This window comes from Papio anubis, unplaced genomic scaffold (assembly GCF_008728515.1).
Source record: "Papio anubis isolate 15944 unplaced genomic scaffold, Panubis1.0 scaffold176, whole genome shotgun sequence".
In the NCBI taxonomy this organism is placed as follows: Eukaryota; Metazoa; Chordata; class Mammalia; order Primates; family Cercopithecidae; genus Papio; species Papio anubis.
The window spans coordinates 84716-107419 of NW_022161757.1; the positions used below are offsets into that span (position 1 = coordinate 84716).

The window sequence follows — 22704 nt, forward strand, 5'->3', positions numbered from 1 at the left end:
CATGCCTGTAATCCCAGCACTTTGGAAGGCTGAGGCGGGCGGATCACGAGATGAGGAGATCAAGACCATCCTGGCTAACACGGTGAAGCCCTGTCTCCACTAAAAATACAAAAAATTAGCCGGGCGTGGCGGCATGCGCCTGTAGTCCCAGCTACTGGGGAGGCTGAGGCAGGAGAATCACTTGAAAATGGGAGGCAGAGGTTGCAGTGAGTCAAGATGGCGCCACTGCACTCTAGCCTGGGAGACAGAGTGAAACTCCCTCTCAAATTAAAAAAAAAAAAAAAAAAAAGCATGTCTGCACAAAAGCTTACCCCTGAATGTTCATTATAGCACTATTCATAATAGCCCAAAAGTAGAAGCAACTCGAAGGTCCAGTAACTGGTGAATGGATAACAAAATGTGGTATCGCCATACAATGGACTATTATTCTGGAATAAAAAGAAGGGAAAAACTGACACATGCTACAACTTGATGAATCTCGAAAACACTGTGCTCAATGACAGGAACCAGACACAAAAGACCACATATTATATGATTCCATTTATAAGAAATAGCCAGAAAAGACAAATCCATAGAGACAGGAAGTAGATTAGTCTCTGCCGGGAGTTGGAGGGGAAGAAGAGGGAGTGACAGCTAATGGTTCCAGGGTTTCTTTTTGGAGTGTTAAAAATGTTTTAAAACTAGACAGTGGTGATGGTTGCACAATTTCGTGACTATATGAAAAACAATTGAATTGTACACTTAAAGAGTGAATTTTACAGTATGTGAATTATAGCTTAATAAAACTGTTATAAAAATAAACCATAGAGCTAGAAAAAAACCTGACATTTACCTCCCAAATTTTTTTCAAACAGAATCATCTGTCTATGGAGAGAAAGAAGCATATACTCTTCATTATAAAGAGGTTTCCATGTAAAATACTACATTTTTAGAAGACTGACATCTAAAGGGAGAAACTTCAATTATCTGAAAAAGTCAATGATTGCCTGGTGATGTCAACTAAATGAGCTTTACTGTGTCAAGATTCTTACTGGTGAGTGTTGACAATGTCTGTGGGCATCTTATTCAGAAGAAATAGCTCCCTTCTCCCTCTTATCACTTAAACAGTTGGGTGATGACTCACAGAGTTTCTGCTCTTTCACTTGCTTAGAGTTGCTCAGTGTGTGTAGGAAGCATTAACTCACTAGCAGGTGAGCCACCTCAAACCTTTTTGGAAGTCAGCAGGGTATAAATCATAAATAAATATATTCCCCATGACTGTGCACATTACGCTTCCTGGAGGCCTCCAGAATCAATACTCACTGCTTGCCAGGGCCCAGGGGCCTCCCACAGCAATGCCCACGTCCTTCCTCATCCTTCCTCTTCCTTCTCCCTCCTCTTTCTCCTCCCCCCTCCCTCTTCCCCCGCTCTTCCTCCTTCTTTTCTTAAGTGATAGCCTAGTTGTAAAATCGATTCTTATATTTTCTGAAGAGAAATTTGGAGATTTATCACACATCCCAGGCCAGAATCTCTTTCACTTCTTTCATGTTGAGATTTTCACTGGATGACTGTTCCCCACTCCCTGCTTATCATCTTTCTTGCTCTCTGGGCAATGCATTTGGAACATTCTCTCCCTAGAACATTCCTATCACTGGACTAGGCACAGTGATATGGTGTTTGCCTTTATTTCACAGAACTTTGCAACTTATTGCTGCTTGTCACAAAAGATTAAAAAAAAATTCAAGATTTAGTGTTGAATAAGAGTTTCTTTGTTTTTAAGTGAATAGTAGATATCTATTTCAGATGGATTAACATTTTTTTAAACTCACCTCTGCATTTGAAAGGGTTGAGAAGAGACACTTGACATAACTTAGACAGGTCCTGAGAGTCCAGCATTATGTAGATAGGCTGGTGAGCGCCTATGAGCTATATGGAATGCTTATGCTGGGGGGGTGGGGGGCAGTTAGTGGATGAAGCTTCAGTTAGAGCTACTCTGAAAATTTTTAGTCTTTTATTTCCAACTGTCAGTATTTCCAAGATACATATTTTTTCAAATCAAAAACTATTTCTAAGTATGTCTTCATTTGGCCAAAATGAGTATCTTTAACATCATTTCAGAAGCCAAAAGAAAATCAGCATGAAAACAGACCAGCCTCTGGCCAGGGTCCTCCAGCACCTCTGGGTCTTGTCTTTCAATAGAGGAATGGCTAGAAGTGTGACCCCTTCCCCAAGACACTCTCCTGCCACTGATGAATCAACAGGTACTGACATGCAAGGGTGCCCTGATCCACAAGAGAGAGAGAGAAAAAAAAAAACACACATTGCAGACGAGCATGCACAGTATAATTTTCATCTGTGTCAACAATTATATTTGTGTGTATATATAAATATGCAACACTTACGAAAAAAGTCTGAAAGAATACAAAACAAGCTGTTAATAGTGCAATTAGCCCTCAAAAAGTCATTGCTTGTTATTCTTTTTTCTTCTCCTGACTCCTCTATTTAAGAAATACAAGTGAGAGAACAATCTCATTCACCAGGATCCTGGAGGCCTTTGAGTCCCTAGAAGCATTGGGTAAATAAGATCTAAAATATATCCACTTTGTGGGTAAAGTATCTTGGTTTTTGACAGTGTATTTCTAATAGTTAACATCATCACACCTGAGAAAGATATGTATTTTTTTTTCCAAATGACAAACAAAAGCTCTTGAAAAAAATTACACCTGCTTTTGTAACACCTTTTATTGCAATTTGTTTAATGTTTACAGTATGCTATGGAGATGCAAAGGGCCCTCTAGAAGATTGAGGTTGTTATCAAGAAAAACAAAAATCAGGACATCTTCACTTAGTCTTCAGCTGATAAAAACGTTGACAACAGTGGGAGAAACTCAAAACTCACACGTTTTGGCTTTCTTTATAAAGGGAAAGGCCATAGATGAGTTTCTAAATTTAAACCTCTATCCCCAGAGATACCCTTGTAGTTGCTGATTCAGTTTCATCTCATGAATACACAGGGTCTTGGATATTATTCTGCATGGGTAGCCAAGATATCTGTTATATTCCTAGCTGTGTTTTTTATTTCTAGGTTGCCCTGGGACACTCTCTATATATCATTTTCCCTGAACAGAAACCACTGTGAGAGTAAGTAGTAAGCACAACAGCATTTGTTAAATGCTCTTTGCTCTTCAAGGGCAAGATGTTGTCAAGTTTAGTAGAAAGGCAATTGAATGTAAAATGGGCTCATTGATTAAAGCTATACGACATAGCATGTATATGTGATGATAGGAAACGCATCATGAGACATATCAACAAATCATGTTGCTGAATTGTTAACACAAAATTCAATACCATAAAACTCTGCTGACTGATTTCCAGTTGACAACTTGCTTCATGAAGCCAGCAGGCTACCAGTATGTCTATACTTTTGGCTGTGACTATTTGAATTGTGGGCCTACCAAGAATTCTGCTGTGTTTGTGCAATTGCAATTGCTGTATATGGCACCTGTATATTGCAATTGTAATTGCTATTGAAATCACATAATTGAAGTAGATATTCAACACACTGGGTTGGGCGCCGTGGCTCACGCCTGTAATCACAACACTTTGGGAGGCCGACACAGGAGAATCACTTGAGCCCTGGAGTTTGAGACCAGCCTAGGCAACATAGCAAGGCCCAGTCTCTACAAAAATTTTAAAAATTAGCCAAGCCTGGTGGTGTGTGCCTGGAGTTCCAGCTACTTGGGAGGCTTAGGTGGGAGGATGGCTTGAGCCCGAGAGGTTGAGGCTGCAGTGAGCCGTGACTGTACCACTGTATCCCAGCCTGGGCGACAGAGCAAGAACTTGTCTCAGAAAAGAAACACACACACACACACAGATAACATATGAGTGTGGATTTGGATAAGGTAGCCATTCTATAAAAATAAGTCAACAGCTTTGGCAAAACTTAGGAAAGCAAGTTGCTTTTAAAAATAGTATTAAATTAAAAGTAGATAAGACTATTTTAAAAGACATATTTAAAAAATGAAACTGCTTCTGTAGTTTCAGATTGCTTTGAAGATGTCTCTAACTGCTCATCTCACTTTAAAGAAACTGAAAGGAGGAATGTGGATTAGGCACTAAGGTCAGAATTTATGCAAGAAGGATGAAAAGGGATGTGAATCATTGTATCTATAAAATTCAGAGAAAGAGCCTTGACCCTACAACACAAACGCACATTTATGTACGTTTAATTTAAGGGTCAAAAGTATATATGTAACATTTTAATTTTCCTTCTACAACGACAAGTCTCAATAGTATCAGAGAAGACGTCTTCTACTATATAATATTAAGAAACACTCCATTCACCACCTAAAATCTCTTTGCCTTAACAGGATGGTTGTTAGATAAGTGTCTCCAACTGCTTGGCTTGACCAAAAAAGTGTACACCAGCCCAGATGTTCTCCCTAACTCTGCCTGCCTGCTGGTCACCTCCCTCTCATCTAGATAACTCTGCCATCTCGAACTCAACATGTTGGGAATGGAGCCTCACCTGTTCCCTCTCAACACGGCTTGTCCTGTAGTCCTGTGTCTTCCACTGGCATCTCTCCCATCCCATCCTAGGCCATGCATCTCCAAGTTTTAGGCAGGCTGGACTGAATTCTACCCTCTCCCGTTACCCTCTTCATCAAATTATTCTTCCACAATATCGCTATCTCTTATGTCATTATCTCTATCAAGACCCTGATACACACACTTCCCATCTTGACTATTGCTGTAATCTCCTCTTAATGGGCTTCTCCACCTCCAGGCACTTCGTTCACCAGTGCAAATCCTCATGCCTCTGCTCAGACACCTAAACTTCTTAGGCTGATACTTAAGACTTGTTATAATCTGACTCAAATCTCAGCATTATTATCCACCATTCTTTGCCAAGCAACCTTTACTCTGGCTCAACTAAAATTGGTGACCTCCCTTGTGGATAGCCTATAGTTCCTTATCTATGTTCCTCACTTAGAATACTTTCAAAAAATTATGTATATGTAAATTTTTTGATATTATAATTTTATAATTATAAATATGAATTATATAATATATAATATATATTACATATAATTATTATATAATTATATATTACATATAATTTTATAATGTATATAAATTATAAATTATACATATAATTTATATAATATATTAATATGCAGATTTATATTATGTATAATTTTAATATATAAAATATAAAATAGGTTAAATATGAAATAATATGTAACATAATATGTTAACAATATTAATATTCTGATATTAATATTGAAATATTTATTAATAATAAATAATATAAATATAATGAATATAAAAATACAATGTATTTATTAACATATGATAAATATATATTAAACATAATTTATATATAATATATTAGATATATAATTATATAATATGTTTATTTTATATTATATAATTTTATGTATATTACTTTCTATTATATAATTGTACTTATTTTTTATATATTTATATTATATATTTACTTTATATTATATAATTATATTTGTTTATATTATTATATATAAAATTTATATATTAAATTTCATATGTATTTTAGATAATATATAAAATTATATGTATATATTCCCTATGGTTAAATTTCTAACCGATCACTAGGGACCATCTCAGAGGCCATCTCCCTAGGAAGCTTTCCTTGACTACTCAGCTAGAAGACATCTCTACCAGATAGAAGACATATCTACTTCATCACACTGATGTATCTGACTGTTTTCTATAGGCGTATATCATTTTCCACTTTGTATTATGATTATTGATCTCCTAGTTTCAAATGAAAGCTACAACAGCAGAGTTTCCCAATCTGTGTGTCACAGAATATTAGCTCCATAAGAAACTGATCAAATAAGTTTAAAAATGCTGCATACTAGAGCCCACACCTTAGAAACTGCAGTGGGGATGGAGGAAAATGGGAGTGTGTGAGGAATGTGCTAAGGGTGGAATTGACAGTTCATGATAAAAGGAGGCTGCGTGTGGCAAGACAGGGTGAGTGGTCTCGAATGGCTCCCAGACTTCTGACAACAGGGAGGCACTAGTCACTGAGTGGGCGGAGGTGACAGTAGAGGTGTGGGATATCCAATGGTGTGCTTGGGTTGTGATGGTTGGCGTTAATATCCTGGAGGAGGGTAGGAGTAGGAAGACAAAAGACCAAGCCCTGTGGTTCTTTCTCAGTTTTCATCTTCCTTGAACCCTCCATGGGTTTTGACATGGTTTTGACCAATCTCTCTCCTGGAAATTCTCTCCACCCTCTCCCTAGGTGACCTGTCTCCTCTCCATCCTGCTCCTCATACTGCCCATTCCCTTCCTCCCTTTCCATAGAACACCTAAATCCTAAATCCTGCTCTACCCTCTCCTTGTGGCAGCCTTGTACATTCCACAGGCCTTGATGACAACAACAACAAAAATAATTTCTCCCCAATCCTAACTATTCTATTTTTTGCTGGAGATTTCCACCTGGATGCTTTGGGTTCACCTTGAACACAGCAGGTGCACAATGGGATTCATCCCCAGCCCCATCCATCCTGCCCCCTCACTTTCCTGCCTGTGACCCATTTCTGAAGGGGTGAGAAGCTGGTAGCTTCTTCCTCCTTTAGGTGTCCCATCTTTCCCCTCTCTTCCTAGTGCCACTGCCTTTGTTACCACTCTGTTTTTCTTCTGGTTGCCTTTCTCCAGGCCCCTCCTCTTGCATCCTCTCTGAGCATTGCAGCCCATGTAAACTTCCTAAAGCATATCTCTGCGTTTCTCATTCCCCCCTTAAAAAAAATATCCAGTGGCTTTATGTTGAAAACCCAGCTTTTCAGGTACTATACAACCTTGTTGTATCAGTCCATCTTATTTTCCCTCTGATTTCCTACATATGCCTCTTGCACTCTTCAACCAAGTCAAACCGCTCACTGCTCCCCAAATACATCCTCCACTTTCCCACCTCCATGCCTTCACTTTGCCTAGGGTCTCTCTCCATCTCAGCCTATGGAAACGCTACCCATTTCTTAAAACTCAGGTAAGATACCTCTTCCTCCATGAAACTTTCTCTAATCATCTCAAGTGGAAAGTGTGCCCTTTCTTCTCTGAACTCCCATAATCCTTCATTGGTATCACGTTGGTTTCATTTATTGTAACCTAACATTTATTACAGTAATTTATGTGGACATCCTTGCTTTACTTTCCTACTACACTTCCTTATGCAAGAATTATGTCTCATTCACATAATGTAGTGGAAAGAGCACTGGCTCGGGAGTAAGGAGATGTGAAATTTAGTCTTTGCTCTGCTGCCGATGAGCCCTGTGACCTTGGAGAGCTTAACTCACCATGAAACAGAACTTTGTAGTCTAATGTATCAGATGAGTTCTGAGTCCAGGGTTAAAGGAACCAAGCTGAGAGGGACGTGGGAGGGACAGTGGCATTTCAAGGAGCCAGGGTTGGCATTAGGTTAAAAAAAATTAAGTTTGAATTATGCATTTCACCACTTCCCAATAAATGATTCATCTATATAATAAATTATTCTCTGATGATATTGAGAGTAAAAATCCAATTTCTGGGGTTATCCTTAAAGCACATGGGTTTTTCAAATCTCCTGCCTTCTGGAATGTCAACCCCTCTAACTAGAGGAAGTTTTCAACCCCAAGACAGGCTCTGCTCTTAAAATTTACTTGTAAATTAGTTGTTAAAAATCTTAATGCATTTCCCTGTGGAAATGAAGGTACTGGTAACAGTAGGATACCATGATTAAGATACAAAGCTATTTGCACAGCAAAAGAAACTATCAACAGAGTAAACAGACAACCTACAGAAAGGGGGAAAAGTTTTACAAACTATGCATCCAACGAAGGTCTAGTACTCACCATCTATAAGGAACTTAAATTTACAAGAAAAAAACAAACCCATTAAAAAGTGGGGACAAGACATACATGAACAGACACTTCTCAAAAGAAGACATCCATGTGGCCAACCATCATATGAAAAAGTCTCAACATCACTGATCATTAGAGCGATGCAAACCAAAACCACATGCCATCTCACACCAATCAGAATGGTTATTAAAATATCAAAAAATAACAGATGCTGGTGAGATTGTGGAGAAAAGGGAATGCTTATACACTGTTGGTGGGAGTGTAAATTAGTTCAACCATTGTGGAAGACAGTGTGGCGATTCCTCAAGATCTAAAGACAGAAATACCATTCAACCCAGCAATCTTATTACTGGGTATATACCCAAAGGAATATAAATCATTTTATTATAAAGACACATGCGTGTGTATGTTCACTGCAGCACTATTCACAATAGCAAAGACATGGAATCAACCTAAATGACCATCAGTGATAGACTGGATAAAGAAAATGTGGTACATATATACCGTGGAATACTATGCAGCCATAAAAAAGAATGAGATCATGCCCTTTGCAGGGACATGGATGGAACTGGAGGCCATTATCCTTAGCAAACTAATGCAGGAACAGAAAACCAAATACTGCATGTTCTCACTTACAAGTGGGAGCTACATGATGAGAACACATGGACATATAGAGGGGAACAACACACACTGGGGCCTATCAGAGGGTGGAGGATGAGAGGAGAGAGAAGATTAGGAAAAATAACTAATGGCTACCAGGTTTAATACCTGTGTGATGAGATAATCTGTACAACAAATCCCCATGATGCAAGTTTACCTATGTAACATGTACCCCTGAACTTAAAATAAAAGTTGAAAAAAAAAAAAAAAAAACACTGTGTAAAGCAAACTACAACAGTGGAGTTGACATGTTGGACTCCCATTTCAATACTGACGCTTGCTACTTACAAGCATCAAGGCCAGATAATGGACCTCTCTTGGTGTCAGTTTCCTCCCCATCCACCCACTCCACAGGGTCATTGTGAGGTAATTGATGCAAGCTTCCTGCAACATACACAGAGCTCAACAAATCATAGCTATTATGTTAATGAGAATGTGATGTTGTGTTCCTATATTTCCAAACAAATGCTAATAAAATCTCATATTTCCATCCCCCTCCACAGAAAAAGAAACTAAGCTAGCCTGTCAATGCCATTTAGCCCGAGCGCCCCTGGGTTAAGGTAGAATCTGTCCTAATGTGGACATTCTTGATATGCGAGTTGCTCATAGCAACATATGGCTCATGTGGTCCACGTTCATCCCATGACCTGAGATCCTGATATGGAAGCCACAGGAGTACTGTTTGGGTGGAAAGTGGCGTGAACTACAATTTTTAGAGAATCTGTAGATTTTAAAGAGGGGAAAGAAGAAAATGAGAACATTTAGAAGTGGCTTAGATTAGATTTACAGGAACCACTGAGCAGTTGTTTATTTTTCCATTTAATATTGCCTCCTAATCTACATCCCTGGTTCATACACTTCATCCCACTGGCTCAAGGTTTCTCAGCATCAGCACTTTTGACGCGTTGGGCCTCACAATTCTGTGTTCTGGGAGCTGCCCTGGGCCTTGCAGGCTGTTTAGCTGCATCCTGCCCTCCAGCCACTAAAGGCCAGTAGCACTCACCTCCCCTCCCAGTTATGACAATCAAAAACGTCTCCAGACATTACCAAATGTCCCTTGCGTGGCAAAATAATTCCCAGTTGAGAACCATTGCTCTGACTGGACTCAGCAGACGTTCCCAAATCTTCTCTGCTGCAGAATCACATAAGGAGTTTGCCAAAAATGCAGGTTTCTGGGCCCCAGCCTCAGACATTCTGGTCCAATAAGTCCAAGATGGGGACTGGGAATCTGCATTTTTAACAAGCATTTTTAACTGCTACAGGTGGTCCTCAGCAAACTTTGGGAAACGTTACAATAAAGAGTCAGTGAAGTAAATAAACATCTTTCCAAAATGCAGATGCTTTTCGCTGTGCTGCACCGGAGGAGCAGGGGACTAGCGGATAAACATTAGGCAGCTTTAGAGAAGGCAGGCAGGCCCTCCCTGGTGAGCAGCACAAGGCAAGACTTAGGGAAGAAAGCTCTGCCAGGGTGGCGCTGCTGGCCAGGAGAAAGTATGCCAAAGGAATGCGGGGAAATGCCAAAACCAAGTTTAGTCTATCCTGAGTTTTTGGCCCAGAGGCACCCCTAGGTTACTGAAAATCCATTCTCGTCCTTCCACTTGGGACCTACTATGAGACAGGCTCTGTGCTAAGCTTTTTACATACAGTTTGTCATTTTATCCGCTCCCTAACTATGAGAAGGCTTATCAAGTTTTAGTTACATTTCTCTGGGAAATTTCATATCTCAAAGAACTGATGTACAAATTAACTCTTCACCCACAATCTCTTCATGAAACAGGAACAGCCTGTACTAATCCTAGAGTTCTACTACCCTTAAAAACTCTTTGTAACATTGTTAAATGAGAAAAAGCTCCTGAGCTGAGAAGGCAGGATCCCTGTCTTGGGTCTCACGCAGCCCCCAGTACTCTTTGTCCCTTTGCATAAAAGAAAGACGTCCCAGTATGTTTACCCAGGAAGAAGACATTCTCAGCTTCCTTCCCACATATTCTGAGTGGACAATGAAAGACAAAGGGGCTAGAAATGTCTTCACATTCCATTGCCACTGGTGGGTGTGCAAACCTAGCCACCTTCAGATACAGATGCATGATGTAAGTGAGTGAAGCTGGGTAGGGAGGGTGGGGCAGCCTGTATGCATCATTTAGATCACCCTCCTGGTGATGGAACTGTCATATTGGGATCCAGGCTTGGTTCGGTCCCTCCATATGATAACACTGTATTGGCTTCAGAGTAATATGAACGTGGAAATGAGAGGAAGCCATATTGGGGAAATGACCGTAAGGTCATTAAGGTTGCAGCAAATGAATGAAATGGGAGCCAGTCCACGCATGTGGTAACAAGTCCTGGCCCAACATGAACCCACAGCCATCCACAGGGACCTCCTTAATCAAAAGGTTGAAACTGGCCAAGCCAGTGCTCTTTGGGCTCCTTGCCACTCTTCTATGCTCCCTCTTTTCTTCTCACTGCTATTTTAAGACAATTTTCCTATTAGAAAGAAGTTTTTGTAATTATCTTTCTAAAAAGCACACCCAGCATTTTAATCATGTAGAGGCATTTGGTGTAGCACATTTAGTTCAGAGAGTGGGGGAAGATGAAGCAAGATGGAGGTAGAAAATACAGTGCTGTACACAGAACTAGGAACTCTTGTCTGGGTTCCACCACTGATAGATGTGTGGCTGGGGGCAAGTCACTTCACATGTCTGAGCCTTAGTTTCCTCAGCTGCAAAATGAAGTGTGTGGACTCACTGATCTCTAAGACTCTTCCTTGCAGTTAAGGCTCTAGTGTAGAGGGGCATGGAAGGACTGGACCAATCAAGGGATATGTGAAGGTCTAGAGAGAACAGGGGAATGGGTCAAACCTGCCAGGTTTTCTCTAAGTTCTAGCAGAATCTACTTCCACATCTACTCCAAGAAAGACATAGGAAGGAAAATATAATACCCTCAAAGCCAAGGCATCAGTTTTAGCTGGAATTGTTTCCTTCCATCCATACTACCTCCTTCTCAACCACCAATAACTTAGAAAAGAAGGAAATTTACAGAGGCAGAAAGCCATTTCCCTTCACTGTGGGTACCTGAGTGACCCAGCTCTGGCTTCATTGTGTAAACCATGGGACTGTCTTTCCAGGAGTCTCCTGGAGTTACAAATCTCCCTCTTTCAAGGTTAGAGTTACCAGGCTATGTGTGTGGCAAGGCCTTTTTTACTTGGCTCTTTTGTCCAGAGAAAATAGAGAAGGCTTAATTTCTGTCGCTTCTGCAGTCCTCCTGTTGGACACCAAGTCCAGTCAGACCTAACTGGCCAGACACATGAGGAATGAATGCCATGTTCCCACAATCCCATCCACTATCACTCACCTCTTCCAACCCTGGCCTGCCCCCGAGCTAGCCCACGCTTCACCCCTCCCTGGAATCCTACTCTTGGATGCTGTTCTACCGCCCTCCATCTCTCTGAAACTTACTGCCTCCACCCATGCCAGTATAACACCCTCCTTTCTGCCTTACTGGTGAAGCCAGCTCAGTGTTAGCAAGAGGGTGCTAAAATAGAATTGAATGCATCCCTGAAGGACATTCTTTCTCTTCTCTGCTAACACAAAGCAGATAAACATTATTTCCTCAAGGTAACTCTTTCTAACCAAAAGAGATCCTAATAGTAAGGGGGTTCAAACAGGCAGGAAAAAATACCTGGAGCCTCAGGATTTTAAGCAGCATTTGTTCAAACTTCTTCTTCTTCTTCTTCTTTTCTTTTTTTTTTTTTTTTCTTTGAGACAGAGTCTCGCTTTCTTGACCAAGCTGGAGTGTAGTGGCACGATCTCAGCTCACTACAACCTCCACTTCCCAGGTTCAAGCAAACTTCCCACCTCAGCCTCCCAAGTAGCTGGGAGTGCAGGTGCATGTAAACATGCTCGGCTAATTTGTGTATTTCTAGTAGAGAGGAGGTTTCACCATGTTGGCCAGGCTGGTCTCGAACTCCTGACCTCAAGTGATCTGCATGCCTCGGCCTCCCTAAGTGCTGGGATTACAGGCGTGAGCCACCGTGCCTGGCGGAAACTTCTTTCTTCTTTTAAATATGAGAAAATGAGGCCCACAGAGGTGAAGTGACTCACCCAAAGTCACACAACTTAGTGTCAGAGCCCTTACTTTAATACAAGTCTTCAAATTCCTAGACCTGTCATCTCCTATGGAAAAGCTACTTGAGGTAGACATAACATTTGGTACTGTGGACTACATCTAGTCTAGACAATAGATGATTGATAATACTAGTTTACTGGCTCAGTGATAAGAAACCTTAGACAGGAGAAGATGGATGGTAAGAGTATACTGTGGGATTTACAAAGGAAGTAAAGAAAATCTTTCAACACAAATTTCTATTTGCACACAAAGATGATGAGCTTGATACCCAAGAAGGCCTATGTGAGCAAACACATTGCAATAAATGTTCTTGGGGACTGTTTTGGGTTGAATTTTGTCCACCAAAAAAGATACGTCCAAGTCTTAACCCTCAGAACCTGAGAGCGTGACCTTCTTTGGAAAGAGGGTCTTTGCAAATGTCATCAAGTGAAGATGAGATTAATCTAGATGAGAGTGAGTCCTAATCCAATGACTGATGTTCTTATAAAAAAGAGGGAAATTTGGCCATGGACACACAGAGAGAATGCATGTGAAGACAGAGGCAGAGACTGGAGTGATGCACCTACAAGCCAAGGAGCACCAAGAATTGCTGGCAATTACCAAAAGCTAGAAGAGACAAGAAAGAGCTCTAAGAATCCCCCCCTAGAGCTTTTAGAGACAGAGTGACTTGGCTGATATCTTGATTTCAGACGTCTAGCCTCAAGAACTGTGAGAGAATTGATTTCTATAGTAGTAAGCCACCCAGTTTGTGGTACTTGTTACAGAAGCCCTAGGAAACCAATACAATCTAGGAAACAGTTGGCTGGGCTGGGCTGAAGTGAAGAGACTGAAATCACTCACATGGATATGACAAGGCAAGTTCCGTGGGCTGGTGCTATGATGAGGCTATCCTGCACAGTGTGGCCTTTCATCTATGTTACTCCATTCCCATACTTCAGAGATTGCCCGTCCTGCTTGGAGTCAAGTGAGAGGTTGGGAAGAGGAGAAACGTTGGAGTGAGACACACCTGGATAGGAATCCTCAGTCTGCTACTTACTAGTTGTGAAGTATCCTGTGGATCACAAACACCTGGGCTCTCAGTGGCCTCACCTGGAGAACACAGCCTTCCTCAGGGGGTTGTGGTGAGGGCCACTGTGGTTACCTGCCACAGCTCGTCGGGGTTGGTTTCTTTGCCTCTGCTTTATTACGTCTTTGAGCCAAGTTCAGAGGTGGAAAGGAAACTGATATTTTAAACACCTCCCGTATGAGAAAGGAACCCTTCATTCATTAAACACTGGTGCTGCGAGGGCTTTCAAGCCAATTCCCTCATTTAAAGAGGAGAACACTGTCACGGTGTAGATTTTCCACATTCCCCACTACATTGGGCACCTGGGAGACCTTTAAATGAATGTCTGCTGATGGATGAATGGACTTGGAAAGGCCTCTAAAGAAAACAGACTTAGTCTTATGGGGAGAATGAAGTCACATTTGACACCATTTAATGGGCTTTGCCCACCTCACTACTTTGCCCAGACTGGGATCTCACTGTCCTATTCCTGGCTCAATATCTTTCAAAGAATGGTTAGGCCCCCTTCCCTGAGAGACCTTCGAGGGGTCCAAAGTCTGAGTTTAAATTAAAGTTACTCAAAACAGGTACTCAGGATTCATAAAGTGTTTTCAGCTGTAAAATTGATTCTGCATCATAAGACCAAACAAGCCATTTTTTAAAAAGAATATTTAACCCAAAGTCAACTCTAGCTTAGTGCAGATGGAAAATATAGTCCTTATTGTAAAGAGAAAAGATGCAAGAAAACAAAATAAAGAGTAGCTATAACAACTCCACTTTTTACCTAAAAGGAATAACTTCCATTCCCACCCAAGCTACTGCCTTTTTCACTTACCCCACTTTATCGCTCTCCATAGCACTTATTACCATCTGAAATAGTATATTTTTTCATTTATTCAATTGAACCTATCTCCACTCACTAAAATATATCACAATGAGTCAGACCTCTTTTGTTTACTGATGCTTAGAAGTGATTCGTTTTGTTCATAGATGCCCAGTGCCTAGAACAGTTACTGCTGCATAATTGATTCATAATGCAATTTGCATATTTGTATTATTTGTTGAATAAATGGATGAATGGATTAGTGAATAAGTTGGGGCAGGGAGAGGAACAGTCACATGATATGGATAAGAAGGTAGAATATTAAGTGGCCTTTTTCCTGTAAAATTTGCCCCTAAATCCACCAGCCCTGTGTCAACTAGCCATTAAGATCATCTTTCTCTTAGTTCTCTCCTCTGAATCCATTATTACCAAGCAAGGTTTGATTTAAATGTTTTAACGTGCTTTTCCCTACAGATGGGAATACAGAGTTCACAAGTTTGGTTCATTTGGTATGATATTTTTACTGTAAATTAATAGCTTGGCATTCATTTTCAAAATTGGTTCACATCTCAAAAGAATTCTGAGTAACAGAACAACAACCAGCATGGAAACTTGTGGTGAAGACAGGTGAGAATGGCACACAGGAGATTTGGGCTCTAGATCTCACTCTGCTTTAACTCACCTGTGTGGCCTTTGAAAAACCCCTTCTCTGGGGTTTGGTTTCACCATAAAGGAATTGACCTTGATAACTTCTGAGTCTCTTCCATCTTTCAAAGTTAGGATTCTATAAAACTTAATAAAGTAAGTTCTTTCACGTATTTTGACTTCATAAGAGATGTCATTAGCTTGTATTGGATGTCACAGATATTGGCAATCTTGTGAGGTTCATTTGGGTCATGGGGTCGGCACTTTTTCTGGGGTCAGTGATTATTGCCATAAGAAGACAGATGGTGGCCACATTAAAAATCTAAAACGCCAGAGGAGCCAATCCCTAGGGAAACTGGAGATCACATAGCAACTCTTTTCACATTTAAAATTGTACAGGTGTGTGGGTGTGGAGAGATTGCAGGAGGTACAAGAGGAAAGGAAAGCTGAGGCAGAGGCTAGAGGATGTGTAGGTGACAGTAAGGCAGGTGCAGAGAGCCCAGGTTTGGAGAGTCACTCGTTTTCCCATGAGGGCCTGGCACACACCTAATCTTGACAAATGAGAATATGCCCGTGAACTCTGAGTAGAAACATGAAAGTATTTCCATTATGTGCCATGTCACTGTGGGGGAGGGCAAGAGCTGCATGTCCCATACATTTATTTGCTTTAGAGGTTTTAGTTACCCATTTGCCAGGACTGCCCAAGCCTGCTCTCTCTGTAACCCTTCCAGTGTTTACTATTTGGCCTTCCTTGAGATCCTAATTGTCTGTTTGTAATACAGTTATTGGGCTAGCTCTGTATACCTTCAGATCAGACATCTCACCTGAGTGCTAGTCTTATATGACTGTCTACCTACATATTAGCATTATTTAGAGATCATGACATTAAATTTAATATGTCAAAAACAAACTTAAAACGAGTCCACTTCCTAATTTTCTCTGCTTCAGTCATTGGCATCACTGACGTCATTCCGAGACTTCAATTTGAAAGGCTTTTCTTCACCCTTTACAACTCTCCATCAATAATCTTCACGACCCCAATAAACAACAATGGTAACAAACCAATCTACCCACTGCTCAATAAATGTTCGCTATTCTATTATTTATATTAGGATCTGAAATAATCTGCTTAATCTCCCAGGGTTGTTGAGGTTTCTCTCATTCTTCTCTCACAGAATGGCTTACCATTCACCTCCTTTCTCTCCTCTCCACCTTAATCAGTGTTCTCATTCCCTCATACCTAAACTCTCAGAGTATCTTTCTTACTGCCCTCCAAGTCTCTAATTTTTCCCTGCTTCAATCCATGTCAAATAAATCAACCGACTGGTCTTTTAAAAATTACTTTCAGCAAGTCATGCCCTACAAACCTAGGAAGATTCGCATTTACCAGTCAGAGTGTTTATAATCTCCTCATTCGGCATTTAAGAGCTTCGGTCAACTTCGGTCTCTCAAGCTACTCGTGATCTCTATTTGTCTTTATTCAACTCATACTTGTTTGAGAACTACCCCAGCCCCTCCCTCAGTCCCCCACTATTCTCCAGCATTCCCCTTGCTAGCCTGTGTGGTGCTCCCCTGCAGCCACCACAGTGACTTTGCTCCTATTCTTGGCCTACCAGGAATTTCCTCCTTTCTGCCAACCCGGATTTGACATTTCTTCCAAGATTCATCTTCTCCTGAGGGTTCCCCATGTGAATGAATCCCAGATCACAAAATCGTTCCTTTTTTCTGAATTCCCTCAGCATTCTCATATTAGCTATCTATTGCTAAGTATTATTATCTTAGTATTTCGCATGTATTCATTGATCTCCCTCATTGAAATTTGAGCTCCGAAAGGGCACAGGCCAAATCTTCATTTGCCCAAATCTTGATCGAGCAAGGACAGATGCAAGGCCAGCAAGGACCTTGATTTTGCCCATAGCTCATGGACAAGGCCTAGTTGCTGCAGCGTAGGCAGTAAAGGCAATAAATGTGCACTGGAGAGCTAAGACTAGCTCCTAGCACAAGGTTAGAAACTCAGACATGTTTTGAGAAGTGTTTGCTAAATGCTGAAATAAATTTTTAAAGAATAATTCAAGCCCCTTAAACACCATGTGTTTCTATAGCACAGAAATCTTTACTGTATTCATCCAAAATACAATGGCCAGTATAACCTACCAACTCTCAATCACTGATCAGATTTGAAGTCCTTGACTCTTTTTGGCCAGAATACTAGGTCCAGTGGGGACAAAGTGGTGCCATCAGCTGCCTCTATCAGAACTTGCCTCTACACCTGCCAAGTACCCACAGGTTCATGTCCTACAAGTTAGCACCAGTTCATGTCCTTGAACCAAAGGCTGCCTGACTCCAGTACAAGTCAGATAGTTGTAGGGACATTTGTAAACCCAGCTCCCCTCCCCCTTGGTCCAGTCGAATCATGTCCTGTCCAAACACAGAACCCAGGTAGGTAACGTTAGACCCCTTGCAGAAAGCAGAGAAGATGCCCCCTTCCACAGAAGTTCTTAGAAAGAGTGCAGAGAGGAAAATGGACTTACCCTCACACAGTAGTTCATGCCCATCCCCAACAGGTGCTGTAGAAAGTGCCTGTCCTGCCTGCTCCTAAGGGGTGGCTCCCCAGGGCCAGGAAGCGGGCACGAATCAGGGGTTAGGGCGGTTGCCCTGTGGCCCACCAGGTCCGGCTGCGGTGGAGGTGCAGTCCCAGACCTACTGAGACTGGTTTCTGGGGAAGAGGGACTGCTGGAACCTGGGTCCCGGCTTTCCTGGAGCTTCAGCCGAGGCACCTCTTTGGTACCCAGGCAAAAGTTTTTCAGACTCAGCAAAGTGGCCGGGTTGGCCAGCTTCATGCTCGCCATGCGGGGGATCAAGGTGCACAGTGGGGTGGGGCTCTCCTGCGACGGCAAGGCGGCATCTTCAGCCGGCAGGTGAGGTGCCAGGGCGGGGTGGGGAGGCTGCGGTGAGCCCTTGTTCCCGACCGAGCCTCCGGAGCTACCTTCGTCCAAGGACGTGATCGACTCGTTCCGAAAGCGGCTGTACTTGGCCCTGTGCAGCATCCCGGGGTGCCCGAAGAGTCCTACATACAGCACGAGTCCTGCCAGGCTGTCCTGGCTGCGTTCTCGCATAGCCTTGGCAGTGCTGAAACAGGATACTGTTGCATAAATCGCCTCGTCGTCTGGTAGATAAACGGTGCAGACATCAAACGCCTCAACGCCCGATGCAACTCGCAGCAGCCACCTCTCCAACTCTGCTCTCGAGCTCGCCCACCTCGGCTCCCGGCCCCTTAAGGGTGACAGCCCAGAGGGGAAACGCCTCCCCTGCTCTGATTTCAGTCCCTCCCTGGCCCAGGCAGAGGCACCAGTGTTCTCGCCTTGGAATCCTTGTCGGGAGAGCCTAGACCCAGGCTCCCGGCGGCGGTGGTCGCTCACGGCCAACTCTTAGGCACAGAACCCGGGCGAGCGCCGGCCAGGGGGCCCCGACGCATCACTAGCCTTGCAGGAGCCTAGTAGAAATATTTAGCACCCCACTCCCACCCTTACCCCAGCGTTCTGTTCTGCACACAGGAACTTTCGAACCTGCTCCCTTCGGCTCCCACAGGGCGGGGCAAATGACTGGCCTATTAACCCTTTATTTGTTCCAGTGATTGTTCATTTAAAAAGAAAAAAATATTGTATCTATGAGCCAAAGGCCCTTCTGCCTGGGTTCGTTGATTCCGAAGGCTGCCCTCTCTTGGAAGATCTTGTCTTGCATCGTTCTGGGCCACCAGCCAGGAGTACTACTGACGGGCGCTGCTCCGCATTGTTTCACTGACTTGTGATGGGTCCGTGTTCCTCAGATCCCCTCCCAGCCTGCCTACCCTCGCTCAGAGCTTCCCTCCCTCCTGGGCTCCTCTCGGAGCTTTTTTCAGAAGCCCATTTGCAGCCGAAAGCTGAGATGTGCAGGATGATACGCAGCGTGTTGAAATTTTTATGAATGAACTTTGCCGAATGAATTTCTCTCTGTGTGTGCAAGCTAATAAATCTGTGAATGAAGCTGAGAATAGCTGTAATTGACTGACGGTCTCAGAGGTGCTTGGTTTTTATCCAATCAGGAGGCAGCTTGATGACTCATAGACCATAAATATACTAAACTAGTAGCCGAGAGAAATAAAGCTAGCGGGAGAGGAGGGACACATTTTATTTTGTGGTATCTGATGAATGAGTTAAAAGGAAAGGCAATCTTTACTACAGATCATTAGCTGGGGAGCAGCAGGTTAAAAGATCTATTTTCTTTCTTGTTGAGATGGCCGGGAGGGCAGAGCAGAGGAGCTAAAAATTAGACCCATTGTTCCAGGGATATTAGGCCATACGGTTCACAACTCCTGTGGGAAGCCATGATGCATTTTTCTTAGAAACATAGTTCTTTTTTTATTGATTGTTGGTTCCATCTTCCGTCTGGTGCAACTTCCTGTACCTATCAAATGTATCCTGAAGACATGATGACAACTGCAAAGGCTTAGCACACAGGAAGCCAAAACCAGAGCTGGGAAAAGAAAATGCAGGTTCTTCAGGAATGGAGAAGAGGAAACTGCTGAAACACCGGGGGTGTGGGGTGTCAGGGTAGGGTGGAAATCACACATAGGAAGAGATGAAGAACTCTCAGAAAAGATTGCACTACTCCGTGGTTCAAGGCTTTGTCATCTGAAATTGTTCGTTAATTAAAAAATTAAGACAAACTGGCAACCAAAGGAATCAAGGGTGCCACCTTCATTATCTTATTGACCCTAACGCTGCATTAGGCTCATGTATATTGATGACTTTGGGAGCCTGAGCTCCCTTGGGATCCAAACTCAGGCTCTGAATTAAATGGTTTGAGAGTGACCAGTGAAAGCAGCATCCTCCTCTCAAGCTCCCTGCTCCCCCAGGGAGATAACGCACCTATCTGCATCCCTTCTGCCAAGGCTGTTCAGACGTTTCTTTACCTGGAAAGGCTTTTCTGCGTCTTCATAAATCTTCCCTTCAACCCTAGCTGACCTCCTTTTCCCTCCCCTACATCTCCTCCTGGCAAAACTGAGGGAAGTAGCTAAATCAGTTGGACCCCACATCCCTAGGGCTGAGGAGACAGGCTCTGGACAAGATTATTTACCTCTTATTCCTCCTCATTCCTCATCTGCTTTCTTCCTCTCATTTTTCTTGCCTTCCCCTGGGTCCCTGCCTTGCTTCTGCTATGCTGTGATGACCTCATCACATGCTTCCTTTAGAAAGTTACTTTACCTCTCCGTGGTTGAATGTCCTCATAGGTCGGCAGCAGCCACCTAATGGGGTTGTTATGAGGGCTTATGAATAATCCTCATCCCTGTAAAGTCTTGGCCCAATGCTCCACACAGTGCCTATCTCACTAAGTACCTGTGGGCAGTATGAGAAAATGGCCATTGGAACCAGAGCTGCCTCCCCCTAAGATCATACTCTTACCCCTCACACTGCAGAGTTTATATCATTCTAAGCAACTAAAAAGAAAAATTAGTACAAAGTGGGAGAAGCCAAGAAAGCCAACATTGTCCAAAGAAAACAGTTTTTTAAATCAGCTGGGCCTGGAGAAGGCTGGAAAGGACAGGGGCCTGCCTGGCTGATAGGAATCCTCACAGAGGTCTCATGACTGCAGGATGGGGTGTCCAGGGGAGCCAGCTCATCTAGGTAGGCACGGTGCTGGCCAGACTCCAGGAGCTCAGACCAGTCTACATTCCTCAGAAAGCCTGAGTCCTGGGCGGGTTGGGGGTTGCGAAGTGGGACTAGGTAAGGTAAGAAAGCAGTCATGGCCATTGTGGGCTCTTTCTCTTCTGAAAGCCTGGAGACTTCGGCTCTCCTGGGTAGCTCTGCCACAGCGTTTTATGAGGATGAAAGAGACCAGATCCCCAACTGGGAAGTGGGCAATAGCCTCTAGGCTGAGCCTGCCCAGCTGGACCATTCTCTCAGTCCTAACAGCCCAAGAGAAGGCTCATTGATTGAATTGCTTTTCATTCTAGGTAGATGGCTGGGCAAGGCAGATGGTTTGCTTTTTTCAAGGCATTAGAACATCCTCTTCAATTAGTAATGATTAAAACAATATTAATAAGAGCTACTATCTGTGGAACACCTGACAGTTTACCTACATTCTGGTTCAATTATTATAACAAATTGTGGAGGCTGGGATTGTGTTCCTCACTGCCTTACAGATATGAAAATGAGGCTGAGAGAAAGGGCAGTGACTTGTTCAAGGCGCTCCAGCTGTTGAACAATGATCCTGGGATCCCTCTGGGCCTGACTGCAAAGCCTGTGCTGGCAGCCACTGTACTCTGCCGCCTCCCAGGGACCAGAGCGCTCAAGTCTAGTTTCCAGGCCTATGATGGCTACAGGGCATCCTACTGCTTCCTAAAGCTCTGAGAAATGACTAGGCAGGAAGAAGAGCTGGGGATTTGGGGAGGTTCTAGGGTTGTTTGGAAGCCTACCCCTGAGCTGGCCCTCACAGATCAATGAGATCAGGCTGGCAGAATATTTTCCTATCTATGGTTTTCCTGTATCTACCCCTCCAAAATCCCCAGGGAAAGTGTATTTAGCCCAAAGATCATTTATCAGAAGATAATACTAGACTAGATGTCTCAGGAAACTTTGATAACTGGGCCACTACCTACAAGCAGTATGCACTCACAGCAAAATGTAATTGGATGAACATTTATCTGGGAATTACAGAACCAGCTGTGGGATTTTGAGTAAGTTACTTAACCTCTCTGAGACTCAGGTTTTGTATATGTAAAATGTGCACAATAATAATCAATAATATCTGCTGAGCACTAACTCTAGAGCAGGTCCTGAACAAAGCGCTTCACATTTAAGCCCCCCAGCAAGTCTATATAGCAGGTGCTATCCGTCATTTACTGACTTGCCCAAGTCACATAACCAGGGAGTGGTATGTGTGGTGTAGAACGAAGCACTGACTCACTCCAAACTATGCCCTTAACCACCGTGATATGATCCAGTGTATATAAACCTGACTCCTACTGTATGCTCAATAAATGTTAGTTCTTGCTCCTTTCTCCTCCTTGGATAGCATACCTATAAAATTCACCCTAAATACCTCACAAGTAAAAACATGAATAATAGATAAGAAGAGCCATTATTGTCATTAAATCATCTGAGAACCATGAACGCCTCATCTTTGCCCTTGGAAAACAGAGTTCTGCTTAGAGCCCGGTGGTATGCCTCCTTTACTTTGAGACATCCCCCCTCCAAGGGCACCTGCTAGGAAACAACATGTCAGTTTCTTAAGAGACATCCTGTGCTGGCTGAGCTTCTTGAGTAGAACAGGCAGTTTCAAGGAAGACCTGGGTCAGGCTTTGCCACGCTAGAATTAGCCAGGTCCAGGAGGAGGAGAGAAGAGAACCTGGCAAAAATGCCAGCCCAGCTTTTGAAGATAATCCAATGTGGAATTTGGGGTAGAGGAAGGTTGTGCTAGAGGATATGGGGGAAGAGGAGAGAGAACAAGGCAGAGACATAATAACTCTGGGGGGCTGTAGGCCGATCGCTACTTTGGAACAAAGTGGA

The 22704-nt window shown here is 42.9% G+C and overlaps 1 protein-coding gene across 1 annotated transcript in view; it reads right to left on the reverse strand.

The window, feature by feature from the left end:
- Nucleotides 1-19953, reverse strand: part of LOC116272729 (SHC-transforming protein 4-like) — a 101537-nt gene extending 81584 nt beyond the window's left edge. Inside the window, exon 1 of the mRNA XM_031661500.1 lies at nt 17689-19953. Within this exon, the coding sequence (XP_031517360.1) occupies nt 17689-18273 (585 nt within the window). The 5' untranslated portion in view covers nt 18274-19953. The remainder of the gene's footprint in view (nt 1-17688) is intronic.
- Nucleotides 19954-22704: the final 2751 nt, after the last annotated feature.